This window comes from Melospiza melodia, chromosome 8, assembly GCF_035770615.1.
Source record: "Melospiza melodia melodia isolate bMelMel2 chromosome 8, bMelMel2.pri, whole genome shotgun sequence".
NCBI lineage: Eukaryota > Metazoa > Chordata > Aves > Passeriformes > Passerellidae > Melospiza > Melospiza melodia.
The window spans coordinates 17,112,698-17,130,042 of NC_086201.1; the positions used below are offsets into that span (position 1 = coordinate 17,112,698).

The window sequence follows — 17,345 nt, forward strand, 5'->3', positions numbered from 1 at the left end:
ACAACCAGGGAGATACAAGAATTTTTTTGGTGCTACTGCAGGCGCTGAAAGCTCAATCCAGTGGGGAAAATAGAATAGAAGCCTGTAAGCCTTAATGCTCATTGTTTTCTAGATATATTGACTAATTTATCACACAGTGCAAACTGCAGTTTCCTTTCCTTACTGGATATTGTGGGTGTAAAGAAGTGAGAAAACAGACAGCACAATATATCTGCAAATAACTATCCTAGACAAAACTTATTTTTCAAGCTTTTTTTGAAAATCTGTAAGGAGGCTAGAGTCTGCATCCTAACCTAACAAAATTTGTCAAAATAAATTAGCTGGCCTCTAACAAGTTCTGCAGAATGGCCATGAGCCACAGGCTCTGATTTTTTTCTCAATTCCAAACTCAGCAACTAACAACATCAGAGACTAAGATGTAGCAAAATGTGTTATTCTCCTTCGGTTATAGTCTTCCATTTGTAACTCATCTACAAACCCAGTGAAATGAAACTTCCTTGAACAGAACAAATTGGTACAAATATGAGCCCACATAATTCAGAAGTTATTTGGCTTCAAAACAAAGGTTTCTTCATAATTGATAGAATTCATTTAGAAAGTAGAACATTTTCAAAGATGGATACTTAGAATAGAGAAAAAATGCAAAGCTGTGAAATGAAGAACTTTTCTTCCCATTTAATAAATGTTTCTCATTTATTAGTAGTAGTATACTCCTAATACGAGCTGAACATACCATTTCATGCCAGCTTCCAAGATATTGAGTAGTTACTGGAATTTCCATATTTAAAAAGATGCTACCTTAATGTAAAACTGGCAATTCTTTTAGAAAAAAAAGAAATTTTTATGCTTGTAAATAAACCTAAAGTATCTTAAGGACGATTTTACCATGTGCTACAATGCAAAATTTATTCAATTGTCAAAGAAAACTAGACTTACCTAAGGTAAATAAAATATCAAGAAGAAACTGTGTTTTCTACGTATCAATATCAGGTAAATATTAATATAATTTCAATACTTTATTTCAGATAGATTTTTATTTTATAGTATAGTTTTACACTTTCAATGGTGTTGGAGATAGAATGTTATAATTTATGGCTTAAACATCTCCCTTAAGGACTTTTGCCTATTATAGTAGAACTGTACTAGCAAAGCTGCAGAGAAGACCACCACGCCCTGAACAGGCCTTCTGACTGAGGCCCAGAACTACTCCTTGATGAAGTCAGTGACTCAGGCCTGGGCTAGAAGAATACATTCACAGCTGGAACATCCTTAGCACCTTCAGGGTGGAGACCACAGCCTCAGGGCTATCAGCTGCCAGGCTTGAACAGACCCTCGAACCGAAGGGTGGGGGGAAAGAGGCGTTGGGTGTGTAGTGAAAAAGCCTCTGGTCAGAGGCGGTGAGCAACCATCCTCCACTGTGCAGAGCTCAGATGTGGGGCCGCTTCACCCTGGGAAGGACAGCAGAAGGGTGTCACGGCCCATCGAAGCCTCCTCCAAAGAGGTCCCCAGACTGCATCAGAGCACTGCAACATGATACAACATATCCAAAGTGCTGCAAGGGACTGTGTCAAACTGGTCCCCTTACGGGAGGCGCCTTGGGCGTTCCCACCTGGTCTAACATACATCAACCCTCTGCATTCTGCACTTTTTGGTGCAGTGCTGCAGGGCACGGAGAGGGGAGACTCTCACTGCCAAGAAGACCAGATGGAGGGGGACAATGAGACACAGTTGGGACCCCAGGAAGGGTGATATGTTTCACTCTCTCCCTGTCCCCCCACTCCCCATGCACAACTCTTTCTCTCTTTCCTTCTCTCTTCTCTCCCTCTCTCTCCCCTTTTGCCTCTTTTACTATTAAATGAAATATGCCATTTTTTTGGTGCCAACATCTAACCTCATCTGGTTTTAGTCATGTTTTTTGGGTATATTTCAAACCTCTCTGGGTCTGATCTGTGTTATTCACAGACGCTTCATTTCCCCCACTCTTCTGTGTTTAAACTGGTTCATAACAGATGGCTTGAACTAGCCACTTTTAATAAATACTTCCTAGAGATTTTCCTTGTGCTACGCTTATTGATTTTATGGTCACTAACACCAACATCATCCATAAATATAATTTAAGGAGTGTTTCTACTTTTTACTCCTTCTTTTTTTTTTTTTTTTTTTTTTTTTGAAAAGCAATAACTCTGAACTATTCTGGGTTTGCCCTTCTCTATTGATTCTGTTACCAGTTACAAGCTGAAAGCATTATCCAAGTTCTAACACATGACAGGGAATAGATGAGAAAAATGACCTTCTCATTCGGCTTATTAATTTTGAGGGCATTCAGAATTCATCAAACAACACACTGTGCTGACTGGGGTTAATGGTCTTTGCTTTTTCTTACTATTTCTACTACTTTGAAAAAATGCTAAACCTTATCAGGCCCTAACTAGAAAACATTTTCCTCAGTTGCCACTACATCAAAAACAACTAATCCACATGCTTTTTTCCTCCCCTCTGCCCAAGACATAAAAATAATAACCTCATTGCTATTTCTTGTTAATATGCTTAAGGATCTCATTTATAATTAATGTTAGAACATAACTGCTTTATAATAATCATCATAACATCTGCAAATTGCAGGAACTTTCTTTTTAAAATTTAGTTTATTCATCAATTTCTTTCATTAGTGATGTGTGGGAGAGTAAAAATTTCCTTGAAAAAACTAATCATTAGATTACCCACAAAAACTTCAGTTTGTATACTAGCTAGTATTACATGAAAAGAGAAAAGAATTTAAATTGTTAGCTGATCACACTTGCCTTTTTTTTCCCTGAGGAAAACACTTTTAAAAGGTGGGACTATATAATTTCAGGTAAATGCTAAACATTGCCTGTCCAGGTTATGGGATTTTGTGACTAGATCCAACATTGGTCCTACAGTATGTACATGTGAGTTGCCTGGCACTAGAGCAGAGTTCAGACTCCAGACCATTTGAGGGTAAGGGCACTTAGAGAGGGAGGGAGTCCTGAGTCTGAATCCGTGGTGCCCAGGGTTATTTTTGTGCCTTTTTTAACAGATGGTCATTTATGTAAGATAAGTAACAGTCAAATTACTCTGGAACTACAATCCAGGATTGCCTCTTTCTAAGAGGTTGTCCTGAATGTTAGCTACACCAGCAGTGTTCTTGAAAAATAGCAGCTTTTTGTGACCCATGAGATCCACAGCATTCTGCCCTCTTCCCTTCCTCTTTCCCCATGTCAGCTGCTATTGCTGTCTATCTCTGGGAAATGATATACTTATGCTCTCCTAAAGATAGAAACTGTCCTGGGTTAACACGGTAACTACTAGACCCTGATCTAACTTTGCAGTTGTGCTGTTTTGCATAGGAGGCTGGGTTAGATGGCCTCTAGAGGTCTCTTCCACACTACATTTTTGTACAGTCCTAAGGTTAAGTGAAAGATGGACTATGACTTTCACAGCTGTTTTAAGGCAACTCTAACTGCATATGTGAAAGCTATTATTCCAGACTGCCCATGCCAAATGCATCAGAGGATCTCACAGCGCTTTGGATTTTAGTGGGGCTTGACTTGCTGTTCATGGTGAGACTGTTCTGGTGAGTGTCAAAACTGTTGGTTTCAGCAGAGTAACCTACCAAGTTTAGAAACTTCCAAGGTCAATCCTCATGAAGTGGGAGTTTGGGTGTTTATAGCTCTAGACCAGAGAAATGAGGCTTGCCTAAATGCTGCCAACACCTTTATTTCTATAAGCTTTGCTTGCTTTGTAGAGTATTAGTTCTTGCACTCAACTCCTTATTATCAGAACAAATTACAATGCCATCTGAAAGTCTATTTTCTCCTAGTCCTTAGCATTAGAAGAGGAACGTTGCTTTGGCAAATGAGCTAATATTAACAAAGGTCATATGCTTTATTCCATGTTAGCATCACAACAGTAAACACAGAGATCACACAAAGCTTTGATTACTCAAAACTGTAATTCATAGAAGATAGTGGATACTTTTTCCCAACTCAGCAAGATCAGGTAATAGAAGAGCAGATCTTGGGGGAAGGACATGGACTAATTAAGGATGCATCCAGGTTACATGCTGCAAAGCATCTGGGCTTTCCGACTGCTCCATTTCTACCATATGTTGTGAAACACTGCAGCAGTTCAGATGCCTAAACCTATTCAGCTGTCACAAAAAGAAGAGGCTCTACTGTAAGGAAGGAATATTTTATCTTTCACAATTGTTGTGAATCTTATTTTTATTACTTGATGCAGCAGCAAATAATTGTAATGAAGATACTATGCTTTCTTCTGAAACTGATCAAAACAGTGGGCTTTAATTTCTGCTTCCACACACTTGGAATACCTGTTTGCTCTGGTGAAAAAGATACTACTTTACAGTTGTGGTGACACCTTGGCACAGGTTTAAATGGCTACAGTGGGACTGAGGTATTTTTACTGGTTTTAACCATGGCATCTGCTTTTCTTGGTTTCACAGTGTGTCACACTTGCTAAATTACAATGAAATTACTCACATTTATACTATTTCTATAATTACATCTATAGTAATTACAAAGCCTAATTATGTAATGACAATAAAAGATGAAAATTTATTGCATGAGGGTGCTAACTATTACTGTAAAGAAAGGGAAAACTCCTGTATAAGATGTGTCAATTCACAAGTAACAAGAAAAAGAAGCATTTCATTTCAGAGTAAATTTAAACTTTCCATACATTAGGAAATGTTGGCCCTGCTTACCCCCTAATTTCACTATTATATGTATCTCTTGCTGTGTAATTGGAAGGCATCAAAATTGTTTCCCCTTTATTCAGTTTTCTGCATTATGCAGAATGCAACATGAACAGCCTTGAAATGTTGTGTGTGAGTTATTGCAGGATGTAAACAGCACAGTGCGTCAGCTGAATCAGACTGCTGAAAACGTATAGATCAATAATTTGGTTTATTTTTAGGTTTTATATTGCCCCCCTCTGTCCTAGATGCTGGTAGTCTTCTTTTAGCCTGAAAAGCTGAAGGTCAGTTTGAAGTCATGATCATATAATAGTTCTTTTTATATCAGCAGCTTTATTGGCCTTGGGAGGATATTGTTACTTATTTCTTAATCTTTTGGGGAACAAAATAGAGTCTGGCCAGATTACAAAAACATGCAGTGAAACTACAAGGTCTATCACTTCATACATGGTCCCCAGCCTCCCCCCACCCCCCCTCACCAGCAGCTCTATTTTTGGAAGATTTGTGGGTGTTCAGCATGTCTGCAAATCAGATCACAATATTCTGTGTAGCCTGTCAAGGTATATATTTATCATTTCATAAGCCATATGACCAGTTTGGGTATATATATGTTTTCTAGAGGTGGGTGGATAATGAAAGTGTTCTGAAATCTATTATTACAAGAAGTTAAAATACTACAGAGTTTTACTTTCCTGTAAGTCATTTATTGAGATAAATAATGAACAACAGATATATATTGGGCCTTTCAACCACATTCTGTATTCCTTCAGACTGATGAATTGCAAGGAGATAAATGTTCTCTGGATACTAGTGACCAAAGCAACAAAACAGTTTTTCTTAAACAACACAATAAAGAGACCAGTAATTTGCAGTTTATTAACTACGACAATTATTTGTAGACAGTATTAAGTTATGGGAATTCAGGAATTCTCTCTTTTCTTTAAAAATAAGGCACAGACACTGACTGTTCTAGTCTTCATGAGTCTGTTTACAATGGAGTTCACAGCTTTGCAGCTGAACATCAGTGGAAACTGGATGTCTAAAAAGCTTTAAAATAAATCAGTATTTAAGCAAAAGATAAAATCAGTTCCTGTTGTGTCTTTCTACCTTGAAATTTTAAGGCCAGAAGTCCCCTTTATGAATTCATAAAAAATGTTAAGGGACAGATGTCAGACTTTTGCCCTACTGCTTTCTTTAATAAAAGTCTACTTTTGTGCCTCTAGGAAGACTTGTCTCTTTCTAACCATCAGTGTCAGGACCCCAACTGAACCTGTCAGTACAAAAGAGTGCAGAAATTGCACTGTCCTCCTGAACAGACTGTAAAAAAGAAATAATGGAAAAAAGGAAGTTGAGATTCTTCTAGAAGAGAGTGACATTAACACCTCTAGAAATTATAAGGAAAAACATTTTAAAAATCAATCTTTTCTTAAGTGGAATGGAAATGTAAATATAATTTAGTCACAAAAATCTGCACTAGGATATAACAATGCAAATTTATCAATCAGGGTTATCTGGCAGCTACACCTGGATTAATTCTCTGACTAAAAGTCAGTTATGCAGAAAGTGTCCAGAAGATGTTATGCTTCTTGGCATTACACAAGGAGTTATGATCAGTGAAGCCCCAGGTGAAAATCCAGGCAAAGCAATCAGGGAATTTACTTATTCAGGACCATCACATGTGCAGCACTTCACTGCAAGCTATATCTTAAGGCAATTTTCATCTCTACATAATGTCCCGAACCCTCCTGTTAAGTAGAAAAACAGTATTGGAAGGTTTCTTGCCGTAGAATGCATAACCTAGGTTTTTCTCTCAAAGTATAAACTACTGTCCCACAGCATCTCTTCTTTCTTCTAAAATAATTTTTCTAAATTTTATTCTACTTTCTATTTCTAATTTATTCCACCAAAATCTTTTTACTAAAGTATCTGACTCCTCTTTAAATGTTTTCTCAAAGTGCAGCACTTCCTCTAAACACAGTGGCCAATGACTCTCTTATTTACTTTATTCATTATTCTTCCTCTTCCCTCTGAAGGTGGCTATGTGCCATCCTTTCCTTTTTCACTCTCTTAAAGACCCAAATTACATCCCCAGCTTGCAGATATTAAAGTTATACAGCTGTTGTCTTTGGAAAGAACTTGTTGCATTCTGTGATGCTGATACTTGATTTATTACTGTTGAGAGAGAATGAGAGAGAATCCAGGCTGCATGTCCAACAGAAATGCTCACTGGTATATTTTGCATTCCACCATGAGGAGCTACAGTAGTTGAATTGTCAGATTATAACATCAGGATCACATTTCTCAGCAAAACTTAGGAAAGGGAGAAAGAGAAAATATGACTACAAAGGGAGAGATGGATGGATGTATATTTGAATGGTACAATATGTGACCTTTCATGTCATCAAGTCCTGCAATCCCAGAAAATGCAGCATCTTATGTACCCCTTCCCTACATCCTCAGGGTCTTTCTAGCAACACTTAGAATTGCTGCCCTAACTTCTTTCATTAGAAGACTGTTTCAGAATGTCACAACTCTGATTAAGGGTGACCTTTGAACTTACTATGGCTGTTTTGTACTCATTTACTCTTTTACTGATATTGCCCCATAGATTAAATAGATCATATTGCCCTCTGTGTATTTTTGATGCTGTTTGGCAGATTTCCTTATCAGAGACTGTGCCAGCATGAGCATATTTTTACTACCTCCTTTAACATTTCCTAACATTTCCACCATATTATATTCTCAACACTCTGCTCAAATCTTCCAAGCCCACTTTTGCGCTGTTCTGCAGATAGATTCCTGATGGATCTAAGGCCCAAGAACAGATTTACAAAGAAATTTATATTCAGACATGAAGCAGAAGCTTCAAAGAGCTGACTCTAACAAAATATATTAAAATCACTGGGAATAGAAACATAAACAGGACTAAAACTAGCCACTTAAATCTTCTAAATGTCTATTTCTAATCTAATTAATGAACCTCTAGTTAACTAGATCCTTGACTACTGTAATACTATAGACCTACATTTATTTATATCTCCTAAGAGCTTCTACCTGTACCTAATTCTAGCATTTAGAATGCAGCAGCAACTAAAAATATTGATAAGTGAATGTAATAACAGAAAAAGCAGCAGCTGCAGGGAGCTATTTCCAATTATAATGAATGATATGGCATCAAAGTTTGGTATGCAAATTGTGCTCTGCACAGTGGTTGAGACTGTTCTAGAAAAGGACATAAACCAATGTCAAATTAAATTGGAAGGCTTTTTTGAAGTGTAAAGATTTTATAGAGCATTTCAAATTTAATTTTGAATTTAGTAGGTATCAATTTTCATTGATAGATTAGCTGATCCATGCCATTTCCATTGGAATTTTTATAAAATCTAAATTATTTGGAGAATAAACATAGATTTAAAAAAAACCTTCTGCCCTCCCTTCGGCCCTCAACAGCATCAGTAGAACATAGAAGCTCAGCACTCTGGCACTAATTAGCCAGTCAGAATTCAAAAAACAAAAACCAAAAAAAAACCAAAACCCAAAAACCAAAGAAAAAACACCCCTGACAAACCTACCTTGTCTCATACTTATATAACTTATAAAAATTAGTCTTTTTTATGTAACTTGACTTTTTGCCGTATTATCTATGAAAAGATTTCTATATATAACTACTATGAATAATTTAAAACATATCAAAATGGATCCAGAAGAGATTATATCTTTCAAAACTGACCACAGAAGAAAGGACAATGGTTGCGGATTCAAGCTAGCTATTAAAGACAAAATATATGAAAGATAAAAATCCAATTACTTTTTAGGCACTAACTGATCTCAAAATAGAAATGATAGAACTTTTATCTCTATTTCTTTAGGAGGGTGTACAATACATCCCTTTTTATATCTGTCAAAGGGAGTAGGAACATGGACCCTGTCTGGCAAAGCACCAATGTAGAGAAGCTGCAGTCTGGTCAGCACTTGGGGACATGATTTAGTCGTGGACTTGTCCATGCTGGGTTAATGGTTGGACATGCTGGTCTTAAATTCTATCATTCTATGATTCTAAGTCCAAATATACTCTTGGCAAGATCTTCCTTATCTATCTGCATTCTACTGCAAAGCACTTTCTACCTCTTTCAGTCTGTCTAGGCATTTAAGGGCCAACCCTCTGCTTACTAACCTTATAAATGTTATTTGGGATACTGTCATCTCTTGGTATTTTTTTCAGTATGTTCCACATTCCTCGCCTGTCCCTGTCACTCTCCATATAAGATTGTAACACAAATAAAATAATATTGAAATCAGCTGAAAATTTCCTTTGACTTCAGAGGGCACTGCATCTGTTTTAGAGTGAAGAAACAGCTATTTTAAATAATTTTAAATTTTGCTTCAATTATAGGCCTTCTTCACAAGATATATTGTACATCCAGTCCAAAGGTATGTGCTTTTCATTTTGACAGCCTTATGGAAGCACAGATATGGAAAAATATACCAATAAGAAAGAGCATTATGAAAAGCCAAAGAACTTGAACAGAAATTATGAGATATGATACAGTGGCACAATCACCTACCATTTGCTATCATGTTGTACCCTAACTAATCAGCAATTCATAATGTTGAGAAAAAAATATGAAGAATGAAGCTAACATTTATGAATGACAGGAATCACTGAAATTAATGGTCTTATTTGGGACATGTGGTGCATACTAGATTTCTTTTCCATTAACAAATAGGGAGCAGAAGAGTTTTGTTTGTTAGCAGTATCATCTGATGTTGTAGACTACCTCATAAACAACTGAATGGAAGGTAAATTACATAATGTTTTAAAGCCTTCAAATTATTCTGGAGATAGCCAAGCCACTCATTAAAAGAGTAAGAATCTATCAAATACAGTGGAAAAAAAAAAAAAGAAAACGAGCTAAAATAACATGTATTACCTTACCTGTGTAACTTTCTCCGTTACATTGTGCGTTCGGTCTTTCACCTTAGGTGCAATAATTGCTTTCTCTGAAGAAGGAGGAGATGAAGATTTTTTTTCACTTTTGATATCTGAAAAGTTCAGTGTGAGTTGAGGAATTTTGTTGATTGTACTATATTTGTTGAGATTTGAATCCGATGTGGATCCCAACAGACTTGACTTGATATGATTAAAAGGCCCTGAAAAATCAGAACATATATTTAGTATCTGGGAAATTAAAGGAAATAAATTATCATTAATATTTAGGTGGGATATGTTAAAAGGGTGATTAAAAACTATTTTTCTGTATACTAGTTGTTAATAATAAAACTTATTTACATTTTAAAAATAACTCTTTTACTAATAAGATTGAAATCTAATATTGGCTATGAATATGACATTTTCTTTACATATAACCCTCTATATTTTTTAGAAAGTTGATGGATTCCAAATTGCATAATGCATCTATCCTTAATTATTTTCATTTTACTAGGAATTCTGGTGAGCTCTTATTGTAGTTCTGGCTGAATATAAAGACTATATGCTCATTTGTTTATGAGAGCGGAAATAGGGCACATGATTATGTAAGAGTGCCTGGAATTAGCAAAGGCTCTATTATCACATCTCTACCTTGCTCACGCTCACATGATAGTTCAAAGAAACTGGAAAATTGAGTAGACTCTCAAAATATGTTTCTTCAATTGTCATTGCTAATAAAATATAGGAAACTATAAGGAGATGTATATACCTTTATAACCTATATAAGTATAGGTAGAGTATCAAGAGAGTATATATAACCTTCTTATACTATTTTAGTGTATCATTAAAAATATATAGAATTTACATACTTCATGAGGTACATATTCTTTATAATTATTCTTTTCAATATAGAGAGAGTTGTTTGATCAAGAAAGTAATGTAAATGATCAGAATACTTGTTTTGTACTGTCATCATAAGGTCATTGGGAAGACAAAAGTATTCATTGCAAGGAAAAGTTGCTTTTCCTTGCAATGAATAATATTGGAAAAAGTACTATAGTGATGTTTAGACAGTGAGAACTAAATCCTCTTAGGTATTTAAGAAAAAAATCCAGGTCTTGCAGTTGGTAGTAATGTACATAAAGTATGAGATTGAAAGGTACTTCTTAGATCCGCCTGAGAATTTTATTTAAGGTTGCCTTAATCCTTTTAAAGGCAACAGTGTGACGCTTTTCTCTTTTTCTTCTTTTTGAGGTTTTCTTTTGTCTTCCTGTGAGGAAAACAAGAATGTGTATGTTGATTCAGGGACAGTCAATGGGTTGGATTAGGCCTATGGGGTAAATTGCAAAGTCAACAGTGCAAGAGTTGATTTTATTTGCAATGTGAGAATGAATGAAATTCAAAGCAACCAGCTGCTTGGGGATGGCTGTGGTGAATGCTTTATGCTGTGTTGAATTTTTCTTTTCAAAATTCTTTAAGTGAGGGCTGATTTTCCATCACACCTGGCTTCAAATGCTTGTTGAAGAAGAAGACATTTCATTTTCTTTTGAAGCTTATAAGGATCTATACATGTTTTCTTTCTCCTAAACTCATAATAATTGCATGCTAATCTGGACCACAGATAGAAAATCTCTATTACTCCATTTCAAATTTTGCCACTGTGCAGAAGGGAATTTAAGATGACAAGGGAGGGCATGATGCTCTAGACTAAAATTTTAGGTACAAAAAAGAGTTTGTGCCTGAGTTCTCTAACCATTAAACTGCAAAACAGTCCTTCTTTTTCTCCTAGTATATTTTTTTGTGGAACAGATTCACAGGAAAGGGAAGAAAGCACTACCTTCCACCTGCAAGGAATGGTAAAAAAGCCTGCTACTGAGGGCACCACCAAGGGACTGTGGTACTATATTTAAACGCCTTTTTGCCCAGGTGGGACCTGAATCTATCACATCATCTATATGAGTCTACTAAAAATTAGTGCTCAAAATATATCAGGGCACGCAATCTCCTCACTAATCAGTGAAGTGACTAATCTGGCTGGTGTGTGCTAATGGACATGTGGTCAGACTGCAGTTTTCCAGCCCTGCTTCCCCGTCAGCTTGAGCAACAGTTTCTGAGTATTGAATCAGTTTAAATGTAAGCAGGATTTCAAGTTAAAACCTTGAATCAGTTGGTCAGACTAACAGGATTCTTCATACCTTAGGAATTCAAATGTAAGAGGAAACTAAAATAGCTTAGGCAAATCTGTGATTAGATAGTAGGCAAGATTTTGTTTTATTAGTAACTTTGTAGATACTTAAATTGCATTGAACTTTTGGTTTCTGGGATTTACATCTTTTATCACTTCCATTCCAAAGGGGATTATTCTCTCTTTTGTTACCTAATACTCATGCTCTAGAGCATGATATTAGGCTTAAGCTCATTGCACAAGAGAATAGAACCTTGCTTCTTTTCCCCCACCATCTTTTGCTCTAGAAAGTGGTGAAAAGCATAATGCACCTCATTGGCAATGGTAATTGATTGAAAGACAGTATTAGCTTAAGTAGAGCCCAGGCTGGCAGAAATTGAGCTGATACTTGATAGCCAGTGGACCATTGCTATACTGTCATAGCAGAGCACAGGAAAAGGGGGCCATAACAAATCACAATCACAATTGATACTAATTGGCACCCTGACTGACAGTTTCAACAGACAGGCAGAGAACTGAATAAGCCGGGAGAAGGACTTGCTTCTGCCTAGCCAAAAAGGAGAATCAGGTTAAGCTTGAATTCCCCATTTTGATGGTAGGATTTCACTGTCCTTGCTTACACAATGCATTGAGAAATTATTTCACTCTCCTGAGCTGCCAATTCATCATCTTTCACCAGCAGTAAATACATTTAGAAAAATTACTGAACAGCACAGAAACTGCATCTTTTTCCCCCAAGATTTTGCCAACATACACATGAAGCAAATGCAATGATTTTGTAGTCCACAAATTGTTTTACAGAACCTATGTCATGCACTGCATGCAGTTTGGAGAGATTTTACCAGGTACACACACTTTTTGCATCATGCATGAAGTCACAAACCAGTCCTCCCACAAATACAAATATGGCAATTAAACTGAACACTTTAGTAAGTGATCTTCAGAAATGGAGGAAGTAATTTACAGATTATGTTCAAATTGCTTCTAAAACATATAGCTCAATGCTGGTGAAAAGAAACAGTTTTTAAATTGCACTAAATATTATTTAAACATGAAATTGGCAATGAAGTTCATGCATGCACATTTTGATGCTACAGGAAGCTTGAAACCATACCCCCTGCCATCCAGGAACGTGAAACTAGTTTTAAAGAGACAAAAGAGGAATAAGTGAAGATACTTCCACAAGTGTCCTGATTATCAGTTATTTATTTTTGAGAGAGTTAACTGAAAACTGAGCACCTTGTAACAATGGATCATTTGCTAATGTCCTGATACAATCACACATCCTTTTGCCTGGTAGCTTCAACAGAAGTTTTGACTGCTTAAGGACAACAGCACTGAGTTAAGTAACTAAGATATGTTCTACCTCCCTCTCTTTCTTTTTTTAAATTAGCAGATAATGAAATCAAAAGGCTGTTTAACTGTTAAAGGCCTTCACTTTTTCCAGTGATTTATAGTTAGTGTTTTGAGACAAGAGTTACATGAGTAACTATGTGTTTAACAAATATAATTTATATAGTAGACCTTGCACTAGGTCACATGAGAGTGTTGCATTTGAACATTTCATACAGCAGGCAAAGTAACATGCCAAAAAGTGTGGCTGATTGAAACACAGGAAGGTACAGTCTAGATGTATACTTTACCTTTGACATTGCGACCATTGTCTGGTTTTCAGCATATTAAAAGTGGAGAAAAAGACAAGAAAAGACAACTAAAATCTACATCAGAAAAAGCAGAAAATACGGCTTCAAAGTGTGCATGGTTTGAATTGAAATATTGTTGCACCTCCTTGACTGTATTATGAAGACTTTCAGTGAAGGTGAAATCACTCCAATGATTGAGATAATGCGTCAAAGTGTCTGGAGTAGATCATCAGGCAGTAGGACTGGCTTTATCTAACTTGCCTTAATAGAAACACAATAAAATTCTTTCTCCACAAGTCTGGCAGTGGGCTGCAAGAAAAAATTATTTCTTGGCAAAAGTGCCAGGAAGAAATAATTAGTCCCTCATAATTGAGAGAAGATGGGGCAGAAGTGCAGGGTTGGTGCATGGCATGGGGGGCTGCACAGGAGGCCCAGCACAGACCCCCAGGCCCCCCACGTCTGCCTACATGTGAGGAAATGCTTTTGCCATGGCAGCAGCCTAAGCCGTGCCCTTCTGAGCAAGTGCTGGAGAAAGATACACCTTAAACCTTTCTTCAGCTCTTAGATGCCTTTCCACAAGGAAACATTGGCTAAGCTTTCTGTCCTGACAGGCTCACCTGGCCCTGAATCCTCTTGTGAGATCAAACCTTTTCAGGAGAATATTATAATTGCTGCTGTTATCACTATTTTAAAGGAGCCACACAGGTGCAGAGGTAGGTGCCACGCTGGTTCACATGATAATAATGTGATCCACAAGGCACCGTCCCCTTGTGTTGTGCCCTGCGGCTCTGAGGGTGTGAGGCAGGTCTGGCAGGGAATGGCACCTTCCTCCTGGTGCCACCTGCTGTGCCCAGGTTACCAGCTCTCAGATGTGCTTTGGGCTCACACAGACATTCACCTCCTTTGGCTGGGCTCACAGGCCACCTCTGAGCTGAGGCTGTGCCACAGCAGCCTGCGGAGAGTGGTCAGCGCTGCTCTGGACAGAGGCCGCGGCCTGCACGGGGGCATCGGACATGGCGCTGGGCCTTGCCAGACCTGCGGCCTCGCTGGCTTCTCCTCAGCTTCCCGAGCACCGGGCAGCACAGCACATCAGCCTGGGCCCTCCGGACCGTAGCTGTTTAGTTCCTCCCAGCCCAGTGCCTTCCTGGGCCAGGCATCTGTAGCAGTACTGGAGATTAGGCTAAGCTGGGCTCTAAAGCCTGCTGCTGTTTCAGAAGGCTGCAGTGATCTTGCCGAGTCCACTTTCTGAAGACAATAACATTTCTGAACTTGCACCTGCCTGCAGAATCTGGATTGATGGTGTTTCAGATGAGGCTGGCTTGGCTGCATTTTGGATGGTGAGTGTAGGACACAGTTCCTGCCTTGTTGCTTTTGCTGTCATATAGGCAAATTGATAATGGAATTTGATTCAGTACACTCAAATGAATTTAAAGTGCTAAGCTGTCATTTTTACTGTAATATCTCCTGGCATATAATGAGCACAGTGAAGATAATTTTAAAGTGATAGACAACAAGGCTACATAAATTAATTTAACACATGAAATAATTTCTATTCTCCATTGCATTACCTTAAAATTTGACTGCAGGTAAATTACTGTAGTTAGTATTAAGCTAAGTAATATTATTCTCTTCTTTCAGAATTCTGCTTTACTGATTCAATTAAAATTTTTTGAACTGGAAGAGGTAGGAAAAAATTGGATCCTGACTTGCATTTTCAGATAGAGTAGTAGTTTTTGAATGATTTAGAAAAACTCAAAATAAAAATGGAATGGGAAAATAAGTTAACCATATGTTTCCTTTGGTAAGAGTTGAGCCATTTAGGACTGTAGTTTACTTTTAGTTGTTGTACTTAGGGTTTTGCATTCTCCCTGTTCAGAAACTGCAAGCCTGGAGCAGATGATTTAAGCTGAATCTTGGTTGTCTAACTCGCATGGACAATTTTATAACAATAATAGGGTTTTATGGCTCACTATTGAGTTAGGAAATTAGGACTTGCTGGATAAATTTAAACATCTTTTCAGCATAAGGTGTCCAATTCTAACATGATTGTAAGCAGATGGCATCAAGGATGGTTACTAACCCTAATGCCTTTCTGAGAGCCATCCTCTCTTCTGCTGAATTTTTCTAGAATGACTATGTATGACATAAGTTAGGGCCTGGTTCTCTACTGTTTTGTAGTTTATGCAAAGTGAAAACAGAGTAAGAGTGTTTTGCCTATTTACACTGTAAATGATCACATCGCAGGAGAGGCCTTAGAAGTTCAGCTGGATTATTGATTCCTCATAGTAGAAATTATTTTCATTAGTACTTAACATTTGAAAAAAGCTTTTCCATAAAATGGAGATAGAAAATTTTGCTCCTCCATTTGGCAAGTATTAAAATTATGTGGTAATTTATGCATTAGCTTTCTATCACTGTAATAAAAGATACTTAATAGTCAAACTGATTTTTACACCTTTTCATAGATGTATAACTGGATGAAGAATGACCATTTGGGAACTACTACAATGAAAAATTAATATAATAGCACAAGGAGAAAATCATCCTTAAATGAAGTTTACACTAAGCATTTCACCATTTCACTAAGTATTTCACTATTCATTACACAAAGCATGGAGTTGCTGAGGATACTTTCTTTGGCATGAGAGAAAAAGCATGTCTCAGTGTTGGATCAGTGAATGTAAAATCTGCACATTACAGATTTAAGAGAAATAAACTTATCAGTCTCTGAAGTAGGATTTCATACAATCAAAGACAATCTAATATCTGTACGTATAGGAGACAACAGTACATGCATTTATAATTTGATCACCTGATTTTTTTTCTCCCCAAACCCCAATATTAACTTTAGGAATGCTGGCCCCAATATTTGCTATATCCCTATAGAGAAGATCAACACCATGATTCCATTAGTCTCCTTGAAAACGGAAAACAATATTTAGTGTACAAAAGCCTGGCATATTTGAGCCCTTAATATTTTCAGTGCACCATGGAGTCATTATATTTAGCTTTGGTTACAAAGTGATGATTATTACTATGATATTGAAAATATTCCTTTTTTAGTACATCAGAGAATAGTGATTGACTTTCTACCATACCTTCACTTGCGTGACGGTCCCTAAAAATGTTCTTGGGATGGACATTAAAGCCTTCTATGTCATGTACCGAAGAGGCTCTCCGTATACTGCAAATACTTTCCTTTGATCTGGAATGGGTTAGTGGATTGCTTGTCTGTATCATGTCAGGGTAAAGTCTGTCCCACTGCTGCTTGGGTGATGAGTGGTCAAGAGGTCCAGATATATTAACCAAAGGTGAACATTTACTGTGTTGAATCAGTGCTTTTGTATCATCCACTTCTGAAGGACTGCAGCTTTCTTTAGTAGGTGATTTAAAGTGCTTCATTGCCACTGAGTCGTCGCTGTGCTTGGATGAATCGATTATGACAGCATCGGGGTCTTCCTGGGGTAAGGACTGCTTTCTGTAGGTCAGAAGTCTCAATCCAGGTAGCCGGAGCCCAAAAAGTCTGCCTACATGCAAGTACACAGAAACAGAAGAAAATGTTACACATTGGTGTCTGGTCACTAAAATCAGCTTTTTTTCACTTACAATGAATGATAGTAGCCATTTCTAATAAATTAAAATGCTTAGTAATGAAATGTGTAAATATACAAATACAATATAACTCCAAGTTTGTTAGAGTTGGGATGTTAAAAGATTTCATAATTCAATTAGACCTAAGTTTTTGAACTTAGAATGGGAATAGCAGCATTAATTCTACAGCCTATTTTAAAAGCTATGAGGTACAGCTGATCCTTTCTAAATTAAAAAGCTATCTATCTATAAAAGACTGCC

General features: G+C 37.2%; 1 protein-coding gene across 3 annotated transcripts in view; it reads right to left on the reverse strand.

Moving 5' to 3' along the window:
• The window catches only part of KCNH7 (potassium voltage-gated channel subfamily H member 7), a 207,170-nt gene that overhangs the window by 50,381 nt on the left and 139,444 nt on the right, over positions 1-17,345 (reverse strand). Inside the window, exons 4-6 of one of the 3 annotated variants that reach the window (XM_063162000.1) lie at positions 16,592-17,020; positions 12,965-12,988; positions 9,672-9,886 (exon numbers count right to left, since the gene is read on the reverse strand). In XM_063162000.1, the coding sequence (XP_063018070.1) occupies positions 9,672-9,886; positions 12,965-12,988; positions 16,592-17,020 (668 nt within the window). Of the gene's footprint in view, positions 1-9,671; positions 9,887-12,964; positions 12,989-13,493; positions 13,515-16,591; positions 17,021-17,345 lie in introns of all 3 variants that reach the window. The other 2 variants (XM_063162001.1, XM_063162002.1) reach the window with 2 other exon arrangements.